At 51.5% G+C, this 19,531-nt stretch overlaps 1 protein-coding gene across 6 annotated transcripts in view; it reads left to right on the forward strand.

Moving 5' to 3' along the window:
• Nucleotides 1-17,030, forward strand: part of LOC134756358 (double C2-like domain-containing protein beta) — a 39,833-nt gene extending 22,803 nt beyond the window's left edge. For 3 of the 6 annotated variants that reach the window (XM_063699784.1, XM_063699783.1, XM_055364663.2), the window contains 3 exons: nt 4,014-4,095; nt 4,941-5,037; nt 5,633-9,506. In XM_063699784.1, the coding sequence (XP_063555854.1) occupies nt 4,014-4,095; nt 4,941-5,037; nt 5,633-5,769 (316 nt within the window). In that variant the 3' untranslated portion in view covers nt 5,770-9,506. Of the gene's footprint in view, nt 1-4,013; nt 4,096-4,940; nt 5,038-5,632; nt 9,507-10,047; nt 10,216-15,592 lie in introns of those variants that run through there. The other 3 variants (XR_010131431.1, XR_010131432.1, XM_063699785.1) reach the window with 3 other exon arrangements.
• Nucleotides 17,031-19,531: the final 2,501 nt, after the last annotated feature.

A 19,531-nucleotide genomic window follows, 5' to 3' on the forward strand; every position in this document is an offset into this window, starting at 1 on the left:
CCCCTGCAGCTGGGTCCCACCTGCCAGCTGTGGGCCAGGTCACGTGGCCTTTCAAAGACAGGCCGAGCTGTGGGCCACTCCCTATATCTGAGCCACGCCTCACCTGAGACCTCCACGTCTGTTTCAGACACCCTGGGTGAGACACGAGGGCTGCTGCTCAGGGCTCCTCAGGGGTCCCCATCTCTGAAAGGCCCCTTCATGGACCAGGGGACTCTTCCTCACTAAAGCAGAGGAAATAAGGGCACAGATTAGATGGTAAGAGGGGCACCCCTCAGCTGCATCCTAGACCTGGAAGAGAGTGTGGCCTGTGCCCCAGAAGAAAGGGAGGGACGTATCTAGCGGTTGATGCTGAGGGCCAAAGCTAGATGGGTCAAGGCCTTTTGTCTGCACTATTATTTTTATTTGTTTTCTTTATTTCTTCCTTTCTTTTTTGAGACAGTGACTCACTCTGTCACCGGGCTGGAATGCAGTGATGCGATCACAGCTCACAGCAGCCTCAAACTCCTGGGCTCAAGCAGTCCTTCCCCCTCAGCCTCCTGAGTAGCTGGGACTACAGGTGTGCACCACCATGCCTGGCTAGTTGTTTTTTGTATTTTTTGTAGAGACTGGGTTTTGTCGTATAGGCCAGGCTGGTCTCAAACTGCTGGACTCAAACGATCCTCCTAGCTCGGCCTCCCAAAGTGCTGGGATTACAGGTGCAAGCCACCATGCCCAGCTAGCACCATTATTTTTATAAAGCTCATCTCTGGTGATACTTGCCCCAGTTTCCCCGGGCTGGAAGTTGACCCCAGGCCCAGCTCTTGAGGGTTTGATGGAAAACCCCAGGAGTAGCAGTGCCTGTGACAATCGCTGACATGTCAAGTTACACGTAATATCCCTGAGCTGCGCGATGGCTGCGTGTGACGCGCTCAGCAGCCTGTGCTGTCGCTCCTGTTGTTATCTCCATTTCATGCCAGCGAAAATGGCAGTAACTGGCAGCAACGTGCTGTGCCACCCTGGGCAACTCCCTTCTCTGGCTGTCTTATGTATAACCAGAAGGGGTTTCTTCTCAAAGCCACAGGCAAGCAGAAGGCACTGTGCAGAGGGCTCAGAGCTACACGGCACAGGGCGGCTCTGTGAGCCCCGGTGGCCAGGACCACTGTCCTGACAGCAAGGGAGGGAGAGACGCCACAGGGTGGGCCTCAGGGGCTTTGCAGGGTGGGCTTGTGCCAGAGTAGGGTGTGCTCAGGGAGGGTGCTGAGGGATCTCCCCAGAGTGGTCAGATGAGGAGGGAAGGGCACTTCTGGTAGAGAAAATAGCAGAACAGAGGGCAACGCTGGCGGAACTGTCCATGGCTGAAGGTGCCGAGGCTGGAGCCTGTCGTGGAAGTCTGGTGGCTGAGTGAGGGGTCACCAGATGGGCACAAGTTGTCCAGGCTGAGGGTGCAGAGATCCCAAAACAACTTTCCTTCCAGGGGCTTGTGAAGGCAGGGCACGCAGGACCCTTCTGTCCCTGCTCCTCACCCGTCACCAAACAGGCCAAGGACAGTTCACAGCAGACACAATACCAATACGTAGAGAAATGGCCAAGGAGCATAGTAAGTAACTAAGGAAATCCGCTGTTTCCGGGTGGCGGGCTTAGGGGAATCCCCCCAAACTTTTTTTAAATCAGGTTTATTGAGGTACAGGTTGAGCGTCCCAAATCTGTAAATCCAAAACCCCAAACATTCCAAGCACCGACATGACGCTCAAAGGGAATGCTCATTGGCAGGTTTGGGATTTCAGATTTTTGAATTTTTGAGTTAGGGATGCTGAACTGGTAAATATACTGCAAAGATTACGAAATATGAAAAAATCCAAAATTCAAAACATCTGGTCCAAGCATTTCAGATAATGGATCCTCAACCTGTATCATTCATATCCAGTGAGTTTTTCTTTTTCTTTTCTTTTTTTAGAGACAGGGTCTTGCTCTGTTGTCCAGGCCAAAGTGCAGTGGCGCAATCATAGCTCATTGCAGCCTTGAACTCCTGGGCTCAAGCATCTTCCCACCTCAGCACTGTGAATAGCTGGGACTACAGGCATGCACCACCATGCCCAGCTAATTTTTAATTTTTTGGTAGAGATGGGGTCTCGCTGTATCACCCAGGCTAGTATAGTCTTGTTTCCACCACCAGAATCAACATAGAGAATATGACCCCAGAAAGTTCCCTGGCCCCAGGCAACCACTCACCTGTTTTCTGTCTCAATAGTGTTGCGGTTTCCAGACTTTCCCATGAAACAGTCAGATAGTGTGTTGCCCTGTGAGTCCGGCTTCTTTCACACGGAGGAATGCGTTTGAGATTCATCTGTCAGTTGCATGTACCAAGAGTTTGGTCCTTTTTGTTGCTAAGTGGTCTTCCATTGTGTGGGTAAACCACAAGTTTGTTGTTGATGAGTTCCCCAGTTGAAGGGCGTGTGGTTGTTTGCAATTTTTGGTGATGGTAGAAAGCTGCAATGAACAGGTTTTTGTGTGGACATATGTCTTCATTTCTCTCTCCTAATCCCAACTTTTGTCCACATGCATTTTCTAGTGCTTCTGTAATAAACCAGTATTATTTATGCCATGAAAGTCACAATTTTAAAATATGCAAAGTAAAGCAACTATGAGATATCATTTTCTGCCTGTCAAACCAGCAACGAGTTTTTAAATGATAGCATTCAGCTTTGTCGCAGGCACTGTGTGTCAACCATGCAGCCTTTCTGGAGAGGAACTGGGCAGAATAAGCTGGACATGGGCGTGTCTTTGGGCGGTGCCTTCACTTCTAGGGATGCAGGTTAAGCTGGACATGGGCGTGTCTTTGGGCGGTGGCTTCACTCCTAGGGATGCAGGTATTCGCTGGACAGATGTTTGTTAAGCTCCCTGGTGCCAGGCCCAGGGAGTTGGTCATGGGTGAGACCCCAGAGACCCCAGAGCACATTCAGCAGGGACAAGGCAATTGTCATGCAATTATCTATGCAGGAACAGGGTGAGAAGCTTTGCAAAGAAGTTGGGGACCTCTTGTCCCCTTCTCCAGCCTGCATATGACCTCCCTGTCATAGAGAAAGGAGTCTGAGCCTGGCTTTCAAGCACCACACTTGTGCTTGCGGGCTGTGTGACCTTGGGCAAGTCACTCCCCCTCTCTGAGCCTCAGAGGAAGACAGCTGTTCTGCATCAGAGTCTAAGGCCTTAGTGGCTGTGGAGGGAAGAACATCTAGGTGGCCTCCCTGTGACTGCACAAAAGGTCTTGTCCTTCCTCAAAGCTCCAATGGAGGTAGTGGTGATGGTTGTACAACTCTGGGAGCCTACTAAAGGCTACTGCATTTTACACTTCAGAAGGATGGATTTTATGATATGTGAATTATATCTCAATAAATCTGCTATTTTATAAAAGAAGCTTGAGGCCGGGGGTAGTGGCTCACGCCTGTAATCCCAGCACTTTGGGAGGCCAGGGCAGGTGGATCACCTGAGGTCAGGAGCTAGAGACCAGCCTGGCCAACATGGTGAAACCCTGTCTCTACTGAAAATACAAAAATTACCTGCGCATGGCGGCACATGCCTGTAGTCCCAGCTACTCTGGAGGCTGAGGCAGGAGAATCACTTGAACCCGGGAGGCGGAGGTTGCAGTCAGCCATCTGAAAAAAAAAAAAAAAGAAGTTTGAACAAGAGACCAACTCTGCTAAAAACTCTGTTCTGGTGGGAAACGTGAGCTTTATGACAATTAGACTTCCAGAAATGAGGAAAAACCCCTTTCCTAGGGGGATGGAGGGCGCCCCCCAGGGTTAACTTCAGGAATGTGTGTGTGAACAGAAGTGCGATGGATGAAGGGACCACTTGCTTCTCGAAAACAACGTCTCGCCTTTGCCACAAAATAGCGTTGGGAAAATCCAATGACTAGGACAAAAGAAGGGCCCAGGAATCTCTCTCCAGGGACAGAAAGCTCTTTGAATACCTGCTGTCTTGATCTATACCCCATAGCATGTCCCCATCCTCTGCCTGTCCATTGGATGTAATTCCAGATACCTGAGGCCAGATGTGGACAAGAAATCCAAACATAAGACAGCGGTGAAGAAAAAAACCCTGAACCCGGAGTTTAATGAGGTGTGAGGGGCTGGTGAAGCTTCATGAAGGCCATTCCTCTGCCCCACAGCAGTGGGGGTGTGGCTGGGTTTTCAAAAGGTCATGGCGCGATGGGGAGGGTGGTCATAGACGGTGGGGAGGGGCCGCACCAAGCCACAGACACAGGGGAGCTGGGGGACCCCTGGAAAGCTCTTAGCAGGACTTGTCGGATGTAGGGCTGGGGGGAGGGAAGTGTTGAGGGGAGTCCTGGGTTCTTATGGAGGCAACAGGGCAAAGAAGGGGTGAGAAAGATGGGGAGAAACTCTGTGTGGGGCAAGGGGACTCGAGACACCCTGGGGCCCCAGGAAGTCTTCCGCCCAAGGCGGCAAGTATGGCTGGAAATGCGGATTCCCCCCAAGGAACAAGAAGGAAAGAAGAGCAGAGGGGCTTTGGGTAGAGCCCACGCCACACCAGTGATCCAGAGGCAGGCAGGGGAGGTCGAGAAGATGCTTCCAGAGAGTGAGGGGAACCCCGGATGGAAGGGAGGGTCCCACAGAGAAGGGAGGGGTCAGCAAAGCCAGGCCCCAGAGAGGCCCAGGATGACAAGGACTGTGGGGCGTGCAGTGCCTCTGCAGTCAGGAGGCTCCCGGGGTGTGGGGAGAGCAGGCTCAGGGACAAGGAGCAAGCGGGCGAGGGGACAGGGGCCCTGAAGACCCCAGTGGAGCTCAGGGGGAAGTGGGCGAGACATGTGAGCATCCACCCCTCATCCACTCTGAGCACTGATCACCCCCGTCCCTCCTCTTTCCCTACACCTCATACCCCTCCTGGCCCCCGGCCGAGGCCCAGGCCTCGTGGCATCAGCCCTAACACTCCCTTCTTGCCAGCAGGAGTTCTGTTACGAGATCAAGCATGGGGACCTGGCCAAGAAGTCCCTGGAGGTCACCGTTTGGGATTACGACATTGGAAAATCCAATGATTTCATTGGTAAGGGGGCATAGTGGGAACACCGTCTCACTGTGTGCCTGTCCTGGATCAGGCCACAGCCCCTCTTTCCTGGTCCATGGGGAAAGCTGGAACCACGGACCACCTGCCCCTAGGTCAGGGGCCTCCGACCTTCTCCAGCCTGACCCTTGTGCCCCAGGAAGAGACAGACCCAGAGATGGAAGGAGTTCTGGGAGGGTCACACAGCACTCTGTGGTGGAGCACAGACAAGAGACAATGATGGGCAGTGCCTCGGGCTGGACTCTGAGCCCTAGAGGCCCCAAATTCCCAGTGGGCCTGGTGGCTGCGCATAGTGGGGCTGCCTGGCCCTTTCTCCCCTCTTCAGGCCCCCATTCCTTGACCCCTGATGCTGCCTCTGCACCCTGCCCCTATCCCTGCCCTGGTGGAAGAGAGACAGGATGGCTGGGCCCTGATGGGGCCAGAGTGTGGCATGGAGGTCAGGTCCTGTTCATGCTCAGAACCCAGCGGGCAGTGGGAGAGGCTGGTCTTCGAGCACAGAACCTGGGAGGGGGCATGGGCCCCACGCCTGGGAGTTGGGGGTCCCTGTGCCCCAGCTGCCCCTCCTGTCCTCCTGCAGGTGGTGTGGTTCTGGGCATCCATGCCAAGGGGGAGCGCCTGAAGCACTGGTTTGACTGCCTGAAGAACAAGGACAAGCGCATCGAGCCCTGGCACACGCTCACCAGCGAGCTCCCAGGGGCCGTGCTCAGCGACTGATGCCCACCCGCCACTGCTACCCCTGCCACCACCTGCGCCCAGCACGGCCGGCCCCGGGCTTCCCCAGCAGCCACCAAGGCCTGTGGCCCCCACACTGGGGGAGATCCAGAACCCCTGCTTGGACACAGAGCCACTGCAGTCCCCGCTCGGAGGATGTGGAGGGCTCAGCCACTCTGGGACGGGGAGGGCAAGGAGCTGGGGTGGGGGGCTCTCAGCCCTCTGGCGCCCAAGAGGCCGGTGGTGGAAAGAGACCTCAGCACCTGCCCAGGGGAAGGGGACACGCCCATCTGGGAGCAAAGACCCTTCTAGAGGACAGCCCTGGTTGAGAGGACAGGAGTGTGGGGGTGCCTTGGCAGACAGTGGGAACAGAGGAGGGAGGTGGTGAGCAGACAGACAGGTGGAGGATGGGACCTTGAAGACTGGCTGCTCCAGCCCAAGAAAGCCTGACTGCATCCCTCATCTCCTTCGCTGCTGGACAGATGGAAGAAGCGGGCCTGCCGGCCAAAAGTCTGCCAGAGTTCCCGGAGGCTCCTGATGACGGGTAAATTGGCACATGCTTCACTCAATTATTCCACAAGCCCTGGGGGTGAATGAGACACAGGGCCTGCCCTCAGGGAGTTCCCATCTAGTCAGGAAGCTGGGAACAAACCATTCCAACTGGGGTGAGAAATACCAAGACCAGCTTGGCCAGTCTGCAAGTACTGTGGGCTCTGTTGACTCTGCCGGGAGGTCAGGGAAGGCTTCCTGGAGGAGGCGGTGCTTCCGTAAGGCCTATGGAGGGTGAGTGGGGGCTTCTAAAAGCAGTCCAGGCAGTGGGAGTGGTCTAAAACGGCCTGGAGAGAGAAAGCCAATGGGGCCGGGGTGCTGTGGACCCAGGGTCTCCTCTCCAGGGGAGGGTTTGTTAGGAAGGTGTGAGGCTCGAGGCAGGAGGTGGGGGACGTGATCGAAACACCATGGAGAAACTGGTGTGGGCTGAAGTTCAGACCTCAGACCCAAGTCTCCCACTCTGATCTCTTTCTACTCCTGAGGGACCTCAAGGGCGGAGCCCGCCCCTCCTCCTTCCTGGCATAAGCATCAGGTCCGCTGCGGTGGAGAAAAGGGTCCCTTGTGCTTGGGAAAAAAGCAAGCATTCCTCCACGTCCTGACTCTCCCTTCCCCTCCCCTCCACTCCCTGGCTCACACTGGGGGCCTCCGGGTGCTTGCTCGTGGCATCTTGGTCCCACTACCGCCACAGATGTCCCTTTTGGGAGTAATCAGTGGCCGTCCAGGGCCTTGTCCACCCTCCAGGAGCTGAGCAAGAATCACCCTGGCTGGTGGGCCTGTCTGCTCCCCTGAGTGAGACTCCCCAGGAGGCTTGAGATTATCTGAATCTTGGGGCCCATGCCTGAAGCCCACAAACTTTCTCTGCCTACCAAGGGCCCCTCAGGAACGCTGGGTGAACAAATACAGAGCCAAGGAGTTGCACAGCCAGAGTCCCAGTGTGCTCAGCCCATCAGTGTGTGATGGAAACAGAGGCCCAGAGAGGTCAGGTGACCTGCCCAGGGCCTTCCAGCCCCCACACAGCTGGGACCAGGATCCACAGCCCCCAGCCCAGAGTGCTGGACACCACACTTCAGGGGAATTGGCGTGCTGACCTCACACCAGAGAGGTCCTGCTAGCTGCCAGCCTGGGGCTCCCCCGCCTGCTGTCCACCCCTTCAACACCGATAGAGGGACTCACAGGCACGACGGTGGGACCTTCCAACTGCAGACACAAAGCACACCACCACTTGAGGTCCAGGGTTGTGATTTGAATCCTACCAAGTGCCCATCAGGCCTTTCCCAGGTTGCAGGGAAAACAGGACCCCAGCCCCCACACAGTCCCTGGCCACCTGCTGCTCATGGAGACTTGTCTCCCCACCTTTAGGAAGGGTTTCTATGTGAAGGTTTTTGCATGCACTGGTCTGAACGCATGTTCACAGCCCTGCAAGGTGGGTTTGATTCTCATCCCCATCTTGCAGGTGAAACAGGTTCCCAGAGTCTGAGTAGTTTGCCAAGGCCACACAGCCAGGAAGGGGTGAACCAGGACTCAAACCCAGGTCCTCTGACTGCCACTTTCTCTCTCTGGGGGTCGGTACCCCCAGTCCCTTCCCTCTTGGTCTGTCGGAGACTCAGCAGAGACACCAGGTGAAGGCTCAGTAAGCTCAGGTGCGTGATGGAGACCTGGGGTCTTGTCACTGTCCTGCCACCTCATCCGCTGGCTTTGAAACCATCCGTGCTACTTCAGGCTTCCCCAGAGGTGTCTAACCTGGCCCCAAAACTCAGCCACCCCACCCTAGCCTCTGGGGGCTGAGGCAAGGGCTCCTCTTTTCTCCACACAGAATGGGCACCCTCTGAGGGCCTAAGGTAAGAGGTGGTCTCTTTCTAAAAGGCCTGGTGTCTAGTTAAGCTCTGGGTATCTTCTTAGCTTTGCTTTTTTGGGGGTCTCATTCAGAGAGGAGATTTGACAGCCTCTCTGAAGACACAGAAGTGAATGGCAGAGCGAGAAGAGGCTGTACCCCCCACCTACCATGACTTCCTTATTAGGCACATGGGGAATGTGAGGCCCAGTGGGTGAGAGGGGCCTGAAGGGGCACAGCTGGGACAAGAACCCAGCACTCCAGCCCCCCAGTCCAGGGCCCTCTACTGCCCAGGCTGTGCAAATGGGGCTGGGACCGAAAGATGGGGACATTCAGGCTGGGAGGCGGGCTTGCTGGCCAGCCAGCCCAGGGGCAGCACAGGCACTCGGGCAGGAACTCCCCAGGAAGTTTGGAAACCTTCTTTCCCTAGGATCTCAGCACCCTTTTAGATCCCGTGCAGATTGTCTTTCTGTTAAAGCGTTTTGAGGCACGATGGCTCACGCCTGTAATTGCAGCACTTTGGGAGGCCGAGGCTGGCGGATCACCTGAGGTCAGGAGTTTGAAACCCACCTGGCCAACAGGGCGAAACCCCATCTCTACTAAAAATACAAAAATTAGCCGGGTGTGGTGGCGCACGCCTGTAGTCCCAGCTACTCAGGGAGGCCGAGGCACGAGAATTGCTTGAACCCGGGAGGTGAAGGCTGCAGTGAGCCAAGATCGCGCCACGGCACTCCAGCCTGGGCGACAGAGCAAGACTCCGTCTCAGAAAAAAAAAAAAACAAAAAACGCTTTGAGAAGCTGCAGAAGCGGCTCTGCCTTTGACCCCGAATGGGCATCTTTACTCGGGTCCATCATCCCCACAAAGACAGGAAATCTGATGCCAAAAAAAAAAAAAAGTCATTCCAGGTGTCAGTAACCAGGCGCTGCCTCCAGCCCCGCCCCGCCCGCCGCCCCGCCCGCCCGCCGCCCCGCCCGCCCGCCGCCTGCGCCAATCCCCGACGGGCCCGTCTTCCAGCCCCGAAGCGGTCACCTCCTGACCTCTAGTGGCGAGCGCGGGGAACTGCGCCCCGGCTCGTCCGCCCGCCGAGCCCGGGCCGTGCATGCCCTGCCCGTTGTTCCTTCGCAAGCCGAGTGAACCTCCCGATGCATGGACTCTGGCTGTCGTCGACGCAGACTCTCGTGCACTGCTTAACCCCGTTTTGCTGCCATGTGACGGCTGCAGACACTGTCCTCAAACTGCAGTCCCACAGACAAGTTTTGTATTTTGGTCTGACCTACCCGAAGGTGTCCTTTTTAAGTCTTATTTGTTAATATTTATAATGACATATAATCCAAAGTAAATGGAAACTTCATATTGCGATCTCATTGCCTTGGCGAGACTCTCACCTTTTAATAGATTTGAAGGGGGTGGGGGCGGTGGCTCACGCCTGTAAGTCCTAGCACTTTTGGAGGTCGAGGTGGGAGAATTGCTTGAGGCCTGGAGTTCGAGACCAGCCTGGTCAACATGGAGAAACCACGCCTCTACACACACAGACACACACACACAATGACAATTAGCCTAGCGTGGTGGCACACACCTGTAGCCCCAGCTATTCAGGAGGCTGAGGTAGGAGGAGGAGGATCGCTTGAGCCTGGAAAGTGGGGATTGCAGTGAGCCGAGATCACGCCACTGCACTCCAGCCTGGGCAACAGAGGGAGACCTTGTCAAAAAAAAAAAAAGAAAAAAAGAAAAAAAAAAGATTTGGAAGGGCAGGAGGGGAGGGTGGAAAGACGGAGGAAAAGGCAACTGAAACCTACTCCGGATATAGTCTTGTTACTCTTCACCAGGAACCCATTTGAGGTGGGCCCTCAAGTTACAGATGGGGAAACTAAGGCCCAGAGAGGTTAAAATACTTTTACAGAATCACACGGCTGGTCGATGGCAGAAGCAGGATTCAAACTGAGGCAGCCCAAGACATTTTGCACCAGGACCTGTCGACCATGCTGTTGTCCACTCATCCAACAAACGGCCGTGGAGTATTGACTAACGCCAGCCCGTCTGAGGCTCCAAGAGTCGTACATTTTGGAAGGTAATTTAAGACATGTACTGCTTAGGTTTGGAGGGAAAAAAATAAACCTTCCTAACCACAGATTAGTGTATTAGGACTAGTAGCAATCCCCACACTTTATATTTTCATTCCACCTTGTTAGAAAATGTCGATCAATTGTTGAATACAGTTTATTGTACATCATTCTTTAGGTCAGAAATTTCTCAAGATAAAAGTCTTTGCTTTCTAACATCGACTAACGAAGAAAATGTATGTCATTGAATATGCAAACCTCTCAATCTCTTTCCTCTATGTCCCCCTTCAGGGTCAGGGTCAGGGTTTAGGGTCGGGGTTAGGGTCTAGGATCAGGATTAGGGGTTAGGGGTTAGGGGTTAGGGTTCAGGCTTGGGTTCGTACTAGGTCCGGGTCCAGGTCCGGGTCAGCGTTTCGCATTTAGTCAGGGTTTGGTGTTCGGTTTTGGCCGGGTTAGGGTGGGTTAGGACTCGGGTCATGGTTTTGGGTTGGTGCGGTCGGCATCCGTGCTGGAATTTCCTTTCTGGCTGTCACCGTGACCGTAACCTGTATTCTGGTTCCACTGCTCTCCCCTGTCTAATTATCAGGGCTCTTTTCACCGCTGGCTCCATTCATTGCTCGCTCCTCCTGCTTATCTCTCCTGTCCAATCTGCAGAGCTCGCCACCTTCTTGTTCCGCCCTCTTTTCCCTAACATCCAATAGCAGCCTTCTCCGCAGTCCTTGCTCCTACCACTCCTGTCTCTTGTCCAATCAGCAGGCTTTACCAATGCTTACTCAGCCCACTTCTCTCTCTTGTCCAATTGGCAGGGTCTCCTCAGTGCTCGCCCCACCTACTTCATGCCCGTCCAATTGCAGGATCTCAGTGCTAGCCCCGCCCGCTTCTCGCTCCTATCCAACCAGTAGAGACTCTACCAGTGCCCACCCTGCCCACTTCTCTTTCTTATCCAATGACAGGATCTCCTAGTGCTCACTCCGCCCACTTCTCTGCCCCATCCAATCAGCGAGCTCTGCCAGTGCGTTGCGTTCCTGTCCTTTGGGGAGGGAGTCCGGGGTCTCTCGGGGAAACGGAAACGCAGGCTCAGATGTGCGGGTCCAGTTTCGAGGCAAAGCGGACAAAGCGCTCTTCCAGCACACAGTGGTTTTGTGGAGCAAAGGCCGCGCGATTCCGCAGGCCCTGACCCTGCAGGGACTCAGGATGGCCCTGGGCGCTTTGTCCGGGTGGAGCAAGGGGTCGTGTGCGGGCGGCTGCGCAAATGGCCCCGCCGGCACCGCGCGGGCCCGGGTATGGGGGCAGCCTGGGGAGGCAGCGCCTGCGGGTGCCGCCCACGCCGAGCGCTCTCTGCCTCCCCGAGCACTCGCTGCGGACTCCAGGGCACCGTGCACCGAGTGCCATCCCTGCTGTGCGCACAGGGGCTCGGCTGGGCTCCCGCTCCCTCTCTCGGTGGAATGAGCTGTCAGAGCCGCCTCTGCGCACTCCCGTGCTCAAGGAATGGAAGCTGGGCTCCATGCCCCGGGAAAAGGGTGTTTGGCGCCACCAGTGACTGGCAAACCGGTTGCACACCTGCTCAGCTGTCAAGCTCATCTGAAGGACAAGTCCCCCGACCCCCAAACAACAAAACCTCCAGCCCGGCTGGAAGGCGGAGCTGTGGCTGCTCATTTGCAATCCGAGGTCACTGTGTGGCAGGGCCAGGAGCTGAGCTGGAGACGAGGGCGTCGGTGGCAAGAGGAGGGTTCAGTGAGTATATTTGAGAGGTGAACCAAGCACCAGGATTTGGGGTGTCTTGGATTAGTAGTAATGGATTGTTGGTTCAGACCAAAGACCTGCGAAGAAAGCAAGAATATTTGGATGGCCCCGTGGCAACAGCCTTTTGCAGCCAGCAGGGCTGCTCTTGCTTGCTGGGAAGGAGACTGGCACCCAGACGGAGTCTCACTAAGCCTCCCCTCCCATCTCATCGCTTGCAGAGGGACATGAGGAAAAGGGGCCTCCACAATCCCCAGAGACAATCCAAGGACCGTGGGAGCCGCTGGCCTTAGCCTCGGACTTTCCTGGAGCAGAGACAGTTTCAGAGCCACTGGCTGCCAGGTACTATCATCCCATGGCCATGGGACCAGCTCGTGATCAGTTCCTTTCCCTCCTCAGATGGAGACTGGAGCGTGGAGTGGGTGTGCCGGTGCCAGGGCCCCGACACGGGGACAAGGTCAGACCCCAGGGATGGGGAAGCCACCAGCAAGGAGCCCACGTCAGGGACTGGGGTTGGGGGCTTCCTCTGACCCCACACTGCTCCTGCACCCTGACTCATCACCTGAGTTCATGTCTGTTTTGCAGAATGAGGGGACAGACTTCGAAGGAAACACATGCAGGCCTGACACCTAAAGAGAAAGCCAGCTGTCCCTGTGGTTTATTTCTAGTATTTTGTCTGATTGCTTTTCAGTGAGTCAGTGATAGCCAACGTCTTTAGTTCCTAGTACGTACCAGTGCTGTTTGAACACTCTCCCTGCGCTCTGTGCTCTTCCTATGATGAAGTGAAAACTTCATGTAAGGACAGGAAAAGTGTATCCTGGCCAGCTGTGGGGCTGGATCCACGCGGGGTCAGCCCATGGCATGTTTGGCCATCACACCATGCTCACTTCTGCTCCTTCTTTTCCTTGTACAGTTATGACATCAGCGTCTCTTCTGAGACCACCTGTGCCTGCTCATATTTAGGCCTGATACTGCCCAGGTGTGTGACCCTAGGCAGGTTCTCAAACGTCTCACCTGTAAAATGGAGATGGTACTAGGACCTTCCATGGGGTGGTTGCGAAGGTTAAGCGGGGGTGGTTAGCCAAAGCCTAGGAGCATCAAGGAGCACCATTGAGACACAGTGAGTATTTGTGGAATATTAATTCTTAATTCTTTAATAATTCTCTAATGAATTATTTACTTAATTCCTTTAGGATCAATCATCATTTATTCAGTCAACTGTTAGGCTCTAATCATTTTCAGTTAGGTTAGACATAGCATAGGGTTATGACTGTTAGGGTTAGGGTGGGGATTAAAATTCTATATGAGATTTGGGTTGGGAAACAGAGTCAAACCGTATCATCAGTTCAATATTTTATATTAAGAGTTACAGAGATGTTGAACTCATATTCCTCATGGAGGTTAAAAACTCTATATGATGGTGAGAAGTTGTAGTTAGAAAATTTATTTATTCTATAAATTTATCTTTGTACACTAAGGACCCGTATTCATTAAACTAAAATAAAATATTCTGAGAACTGTGTGATGTGACTAAGCTATGACCGTACCAGCTCATTTAATCCTTACCAACTGATAACTATAGTGCCCACATTTTGCTCATGAGGAAACAGAATTAGAAAGATAAAATATCTTGCCTAGACTCCCAGCTAGCAAGTGACCTATGCCAGGCTTGAGTCTACGGACAGATCTGAAGTCTTGGACTTTTAATTACTATTCCTATTCAAGTCTATCATTTTGGATGTATTTTCTGGGTGACAGGGTGAGACCCTGTCTCAAACAAAAAAAGAAACCCAAAAAGTTTGTTTGTGAAGAAGGAGGAAAACTAGTTTTATGTGGTGTCATCAAGAAGTGAGAAAGGAAAATGTCTTGATCATAGAGCATGATCTGATACTTTAAAAGTTGCCGAGAGGTCAAATAATGAAGGCAGATGGGACCTTTTGAGCTTACTGGTGACCTTCATATGAGCAATTTCACTGTTGGAGATGAAGCCATGTTGGTGTTCAGTTACTCAACATTATTCAACATCCCTTCATGCTAAAAACTCTCCATAAACTAGGTATTGATGGAACGTATCTCAAAATAATAAGAGCTATCTATGACAAATCCACAGCCAATATCATACTGAATGGACAAAAGCTGGAAGCATTCCCTTTAAAAACTGGCACAAGACGAGGATGCCTTCTCTCACCACTCCTATTTAACATAGTACTGGAAGTTCTGGCAAGGGCAATCAGAGAAAGAAATAAAACATATTCAAATAGGAAGAGAGGAAGTCAAATTATCTCTGTTTGCAGATGACATGATTTTATATTTAGAAAACCCCATCGTCTTAGCCCAAAAACTCCTTAAGCTGATAAGCAACTTCAGCAAAGTCTCAGGATACGAAATCGATGTGCAAAAATCACAAGCATTAATATACAGCAACAATAGACAGAGAGCAAAGTCATGAGTGAACTCCCATTCACAATTGCTACAAAGAAAATGAAGTACCTAGGAATACAACTTACAAGGGGTGTGAAGGACGTCTTCAAGGAGAACTACAAACCACTGCTCAAGGAAATAAGAGAGGACACAAAACAATGGAAAACCATTTCATACTCATGGATAGGAAGAATCAATATAGTGAAAATGGCTATACTGCCCAAACTAATTTATAGATTAAATGCTATTCACATCAAACTTCCAGTGACTGTCTTCAAAGAATTAGAAAAAACTACTTTAAATTTCATATAGAACCAAAAAAAGAGCCCGTATAGCCAAGAGTACCCTAGGCCAAAAGAACAAAGCTGGAGGCATCACGCTACCTGACTTCAGACTATACTACAAGGCTACAGTAACCAAAACAGCATGGTACTGGTACCAAAACAGAAATATAGAACAATGGAACAGAACAGAGGCCTCAGGAATAACACCACACATCTACAACCATCTGATCTTTGACAAACCTGACAAAAACAAGCAATGGGGAAAGGATTCCCTATTTAATAAATGGTGCTGGGAAAACTGGCTAGCCATATGCAGAAAACAGAAACTAGACCTCTTTCTCACACCTTATGCAAAAATTATGTCAAGATGGGTTAAAGACTTAAATGTAAAACCCAAAACCATAAAAACCCTAGAAGAAAACCAAGGCAATAGGGTTAGGGTTAGGGTTAGGGTTAGGGGTTAGGGTTCGGGTTAGGTTTAGGCCTGGACCAGGATCCCAGATCACCTATCCCATCACCCTGAGCCCATGTCCTTCACATGCTTCTCTCTCGCATCATCTTTCCAGAAGTATCTCCTACCTAATCTGACCTCCTTTGGCCTCTTCTCTATATTTAATCAAAGAAGTCTTTTTAAAGAACAAATGAGTTACTATGTTACCTGCCTAAAGCCTTCCCTTGCTCCCCACTGCCTTAGGGTGAAAGACAACCATAACCTTTGTCCTCACCCCCCCACCTCTTGGGCTTCGTCTCTTCCCCTTTGTCTCCTTTCATACTGTTAGCTCATGCTCCTGAATTAATTGGAACTCCCTATTTATGACGTGTCTTCTCCCAACTGTAATCCTTTTGCACATGCTGTCCCCTCTGCCTTTAACACTCTTACCAACCCTGCTGCATTTGTCTGTTCTTTTTTAGGTTACCGAGTAGATCTTTCTTTTTCCAGGTAACCTCCCTGGCTTGCTGGCCTCCAGGGTAAAGTAATCCCTACTGAGTTCTCTGGGAGCAACTCTATGCTGTTATGATCTGTGTTACCACCAGTTTCTCCTGGCTCCTGAGAGAAGGCTGGATATAGAAGATAATGCTGCCATCCATTAGGAGAAAGGGAATGCTGTATGGAACCCAGCAGTTCTCCAGGACACCTCTTGGTACTTCCACTGACCACAGTAAACGTTCATAAAAAACTAACCCAACCAACTAAATAACCAACAAAGGCAGGACCACTAAGGGTTTGGACCCTTCAGGAATGAAGGTTTTGATCACCCTACTGGTAAAAAGCCAGAACAATGGAAGGGTGGGCTCAAGGCAAATGGAACCTGGGATGAATAATGTAAGAAGGAATTTATGAATATTAACTACAGCATTGTGACCAGTTACAGAAAGAGAACTATAGTAGTGATACAGTTTTTTCTCCTTGTTTGTATGTGTATGTCTATCTGTATCTATGTCATCTATCTTTCTATTTATTAATCTATATGCACATTTTGTTTTGTTTTGTTTTGAGAGGGGGTCTCGCTGTATCACCCAGGCTGGAGTGCAGTGGCGGATCTCGGCTCACCACAACCTCTGCCTCCTGGGTTCAAGCAATTCTCCTGCCTCAGCCTCCTGAGTAGCTGGGATTACAGGCATGCATCACCATGCCCAGCTAATTTTTGTATTTTTAGCAGAGATGGGGTTTCACCATGTTGGCTAGGCTGGTCTTGAAATCCTGACCTCAGGTGATCCGCCTGCCTTAGCCTCCTAAAGTGCTAGGTTTACAGGTGTTAACAACTGCACTCAGTCTGTTTTGTTTTAAGAGATAAGGTCTTGCTGTGTTGCCCAGGTTGCCCTCAAACTCCTGGGCTCAAGAGATCCTCCTGCCTCAGCTTCCCAAGTAGCTGAGGTTACAGGCACAAGCCACCATGCCTGGCTAGCATATTTGTTTTTATTAACTAATTTTTTCTTTTGTTTCCTCTTTTATCCTTGTTATTTTATAGAAGGATTATTGGCAGGAGCTTGTAGGTTATAAACTCTTCAGGCAGAACTGCCAAGGAATAACCTCACTCAAAAGATGGGTGCAGTGTCTGTTGGGGCTTCCTATCTCCCCTCTGTGGGAGAAGGGGAGAGGGCCTTGTGTTAATATGAAGGATGCATTGAAACTTGTTATACAAAAAATATACATTTATTAATGTAGTACAGAAGACTTAATATCTGTAGAAGAATGTGTGTGGATGCTGAGCAACAAAAGGGGTGGCTGGGCCAGTGAGAAGCTATTGACACCTGGTTAGGTGCAGTGTCAGGTAATTCCAGCACTTTCGGAGGCCGAGGTGGATGGATCACCTGAGGTCAGTAGTTCAAGACCAGCCTGGCCAACATGGCAAAACCCTGCCTCTGCTAAAAATACAAAAATTAGCTGGGCATGGTGGCGGGTGCCTGTAATCCCAGCTACTTGGGAGGCTGAGGCAGGAGAATCACTTGAACCTGGGAGGCAGAGGTTGCAGGGAGCCAAGATCGTGTCATTGTACTCCCGACTGGGCAATAAGAGTGAAACTCCATCTCAAAATGAAAAAAGAGAAGCTACTGACTCTCAGCTCCAAACTGAGCCTTCTATACTTAACTTGGCAATGGTGGGACTGGAACTGTCTGAATTACATTAGTTTTGCCAGCCGGCTCCTTGTTAGGGGCTGTCAGGCAGACAAAGATACACTCCTTTCTGTTGTCTTTGTTGTTCATGCCAATGTCATCTCAGCAGTGTCATTTCACTTCCAGTTTCCAGTTTTTTCCACACTCCTAGAATCAGCTTCATCTCTCTCTTCAGAGGCTCCACTGGGCAGTGCTCCCCAGCCAGAGGTCTGGGTCGCAGCTCTGCAGAAACCCTGATCTGAGCTCCCAGGAGCCAGCCCCAGCTGGTCTCTGCTCAGGTGTCTGGGTTGCAGGTCCTGGGGGGTCCCTCTGTTGACCTTCTAGGTTCTCACAACCTAATCTCTTACTATTGTCCCCAGTCCTTGAGGGGGTGCCTGCATCCTGCAGTTACTTTCTCTGTTACCTCAATGTCTTCCTTTGCTTTTCTAGTTCCCTGGTAGCCACCGATTTCCTGATATTAAATTCTTTCCATTTTTCTTTTTATTTTTTGAGATGGAGAATCACACTATCACCCGGGCTGGAGTGGAGTGGCGCTATCTTGGCTCACTACAACCTCCGCCTCCCAGGTTCAAGTGATTCTCGTGCCTCAGCCTCCTGAGTAGCTGGGATTACAGGCACCCACCACCACGCCCAGCTAATTTTTTGTATTTTTAGTAGAGACGGGGTTTCACTATGTTGGCCAGGCAGTCTCGAACTCCTGACCTTGTGATCTGCCTGTCTTGGCATCCCAAAGTGCTGGGATTACAGGCATGAGCCACGGCGTCCTGCCTCTTTCCATTTTTCTAACTGAACTCTTAGTGATACAAGATAATGCAGAGTTCCTTCTCACACGGATCCTACAGTCCAGTGGGAGAGACAGATATTAAGCAAATAATTACATTTAATTATGTTGAAATAAGTGCCATGAAGGAGAAGTACAAAGTTTATTAGCATATTAAAGGCCCTGAGAAGTTCTGCAGTAAAGAAGCCTGGTTAGCGTTGTTTAGGGCAACATCTCCTTATTTTATTTGACCAAGAAACTTCATGGTAAACCTATTAGCACCCAGCAGAGTTAGCGTGCTACATAGTAGTGCATTGTGCAAATGGAAAAGGGAAGTCATTGAAGAAATGTGAGCTGGGGGACTTGGAGTGTGAGCATTTGCCATGTTCCTCCAGTAGCATCCAGTGGGTTAGGGGCATCTTAGCTGCAGGATTCCAGTCATAGGATCAACTGACAATTCTCCTTGCTCTTTTCTTTTCTTTTTTTTTTTTTTGAGACAGAGTCTCGCTCTGTCGCCCAGGCTGGAGTGCAGTGGCGCGATCTTGGCTCACTGCAAGCTCCGCCTCCCGGGTTCACGCCATTCTCCTGTCTCAGCCTCCCCAGTAGGTGGGACTACAGGCGCCCGCCACCACACCCGGCTAATTTTTTGTATTTTTAGTAGAGACGGGGTTTCACCGTGTTAGCCAGGATGGTCTCGATCTCCTGACCTCATGATCCGCCCGCCTCGGCCTCCCAAAGTGCTGGGATTACAGGTGTGAGCCACCGCGCCCGGCCTCTCCTTGCTCTTACTCTAGCCCCATGAGGCACCTTTCTGGTCATCACCGACTTACTGAGTAAATTTCCCTATAGGGAGAGGATGCTCTCATTCACCAGCACAGATGTTCTGGTCTACCTGGCAGTTTCTTTCTCATTATAGAGCAAGGTTTCTTGACCTAGGTCTTTAGAGGGACCATCCACCCCTTAAGACTATCTGCAAAATGTGTGTGTGTGTGTATGCATGTGCGCGTGTGGGCGCACATGTGTGTGTGTGTGCATGCATGGACATTTTTCCGGCAAGAGGGTCCATATCTTTTGATATTCCTAGTGGGAGTGTGACTTCAGAAAAGGATAAGTTTAGGAATCACTGCATTAAAGGAAAATGTTCTATTATTTGTGTATTGATCTCCTGTGAGTGTGGTCACTGTAAATGGGTTCTTCTTCGTCTGATCAGCCTTGTGTTGACTCACCAAACTGAGGTTCTGGATCCTCCAAGGTACCTACTCCCCTGGCTAAAGGATGAACCAACCTTCTTGGACCTCAAGGGATCACTCCCCTCTAGGCCATTGCCTGTGCCATTTCCTCTTGCTGGGAAACCCTCTCCCCAGGCCTTGTGGTCAACTCCCAGTTATTCTTCAGGTCTCAGCTTAGAAGTCATTTCCTCCTTGAAACCTTCTCTGACTAACCGCTTCGGGATTTGATAGCCCTTATTTGTGCTCCCACAGCATCCGTCACACCTCTCTGGGG

This window comes from Gorilla gorilla, chromosome 18 (assembly GCF_029281585.2).
Source record: "Gorilla gorilla gorilla isolate KB3781 chromosome 18, NHGRI_mGorGor1-v2.1_pri, whole genome shotgun sequence".
In the NCBI taxonomy this organism is placed as follows: domain Eukaryota; kingdom Metazoa; phylum Chordata; class Mammalia; order Primates; family Hominidae; genus Gorilla; species Gorilla gorilla.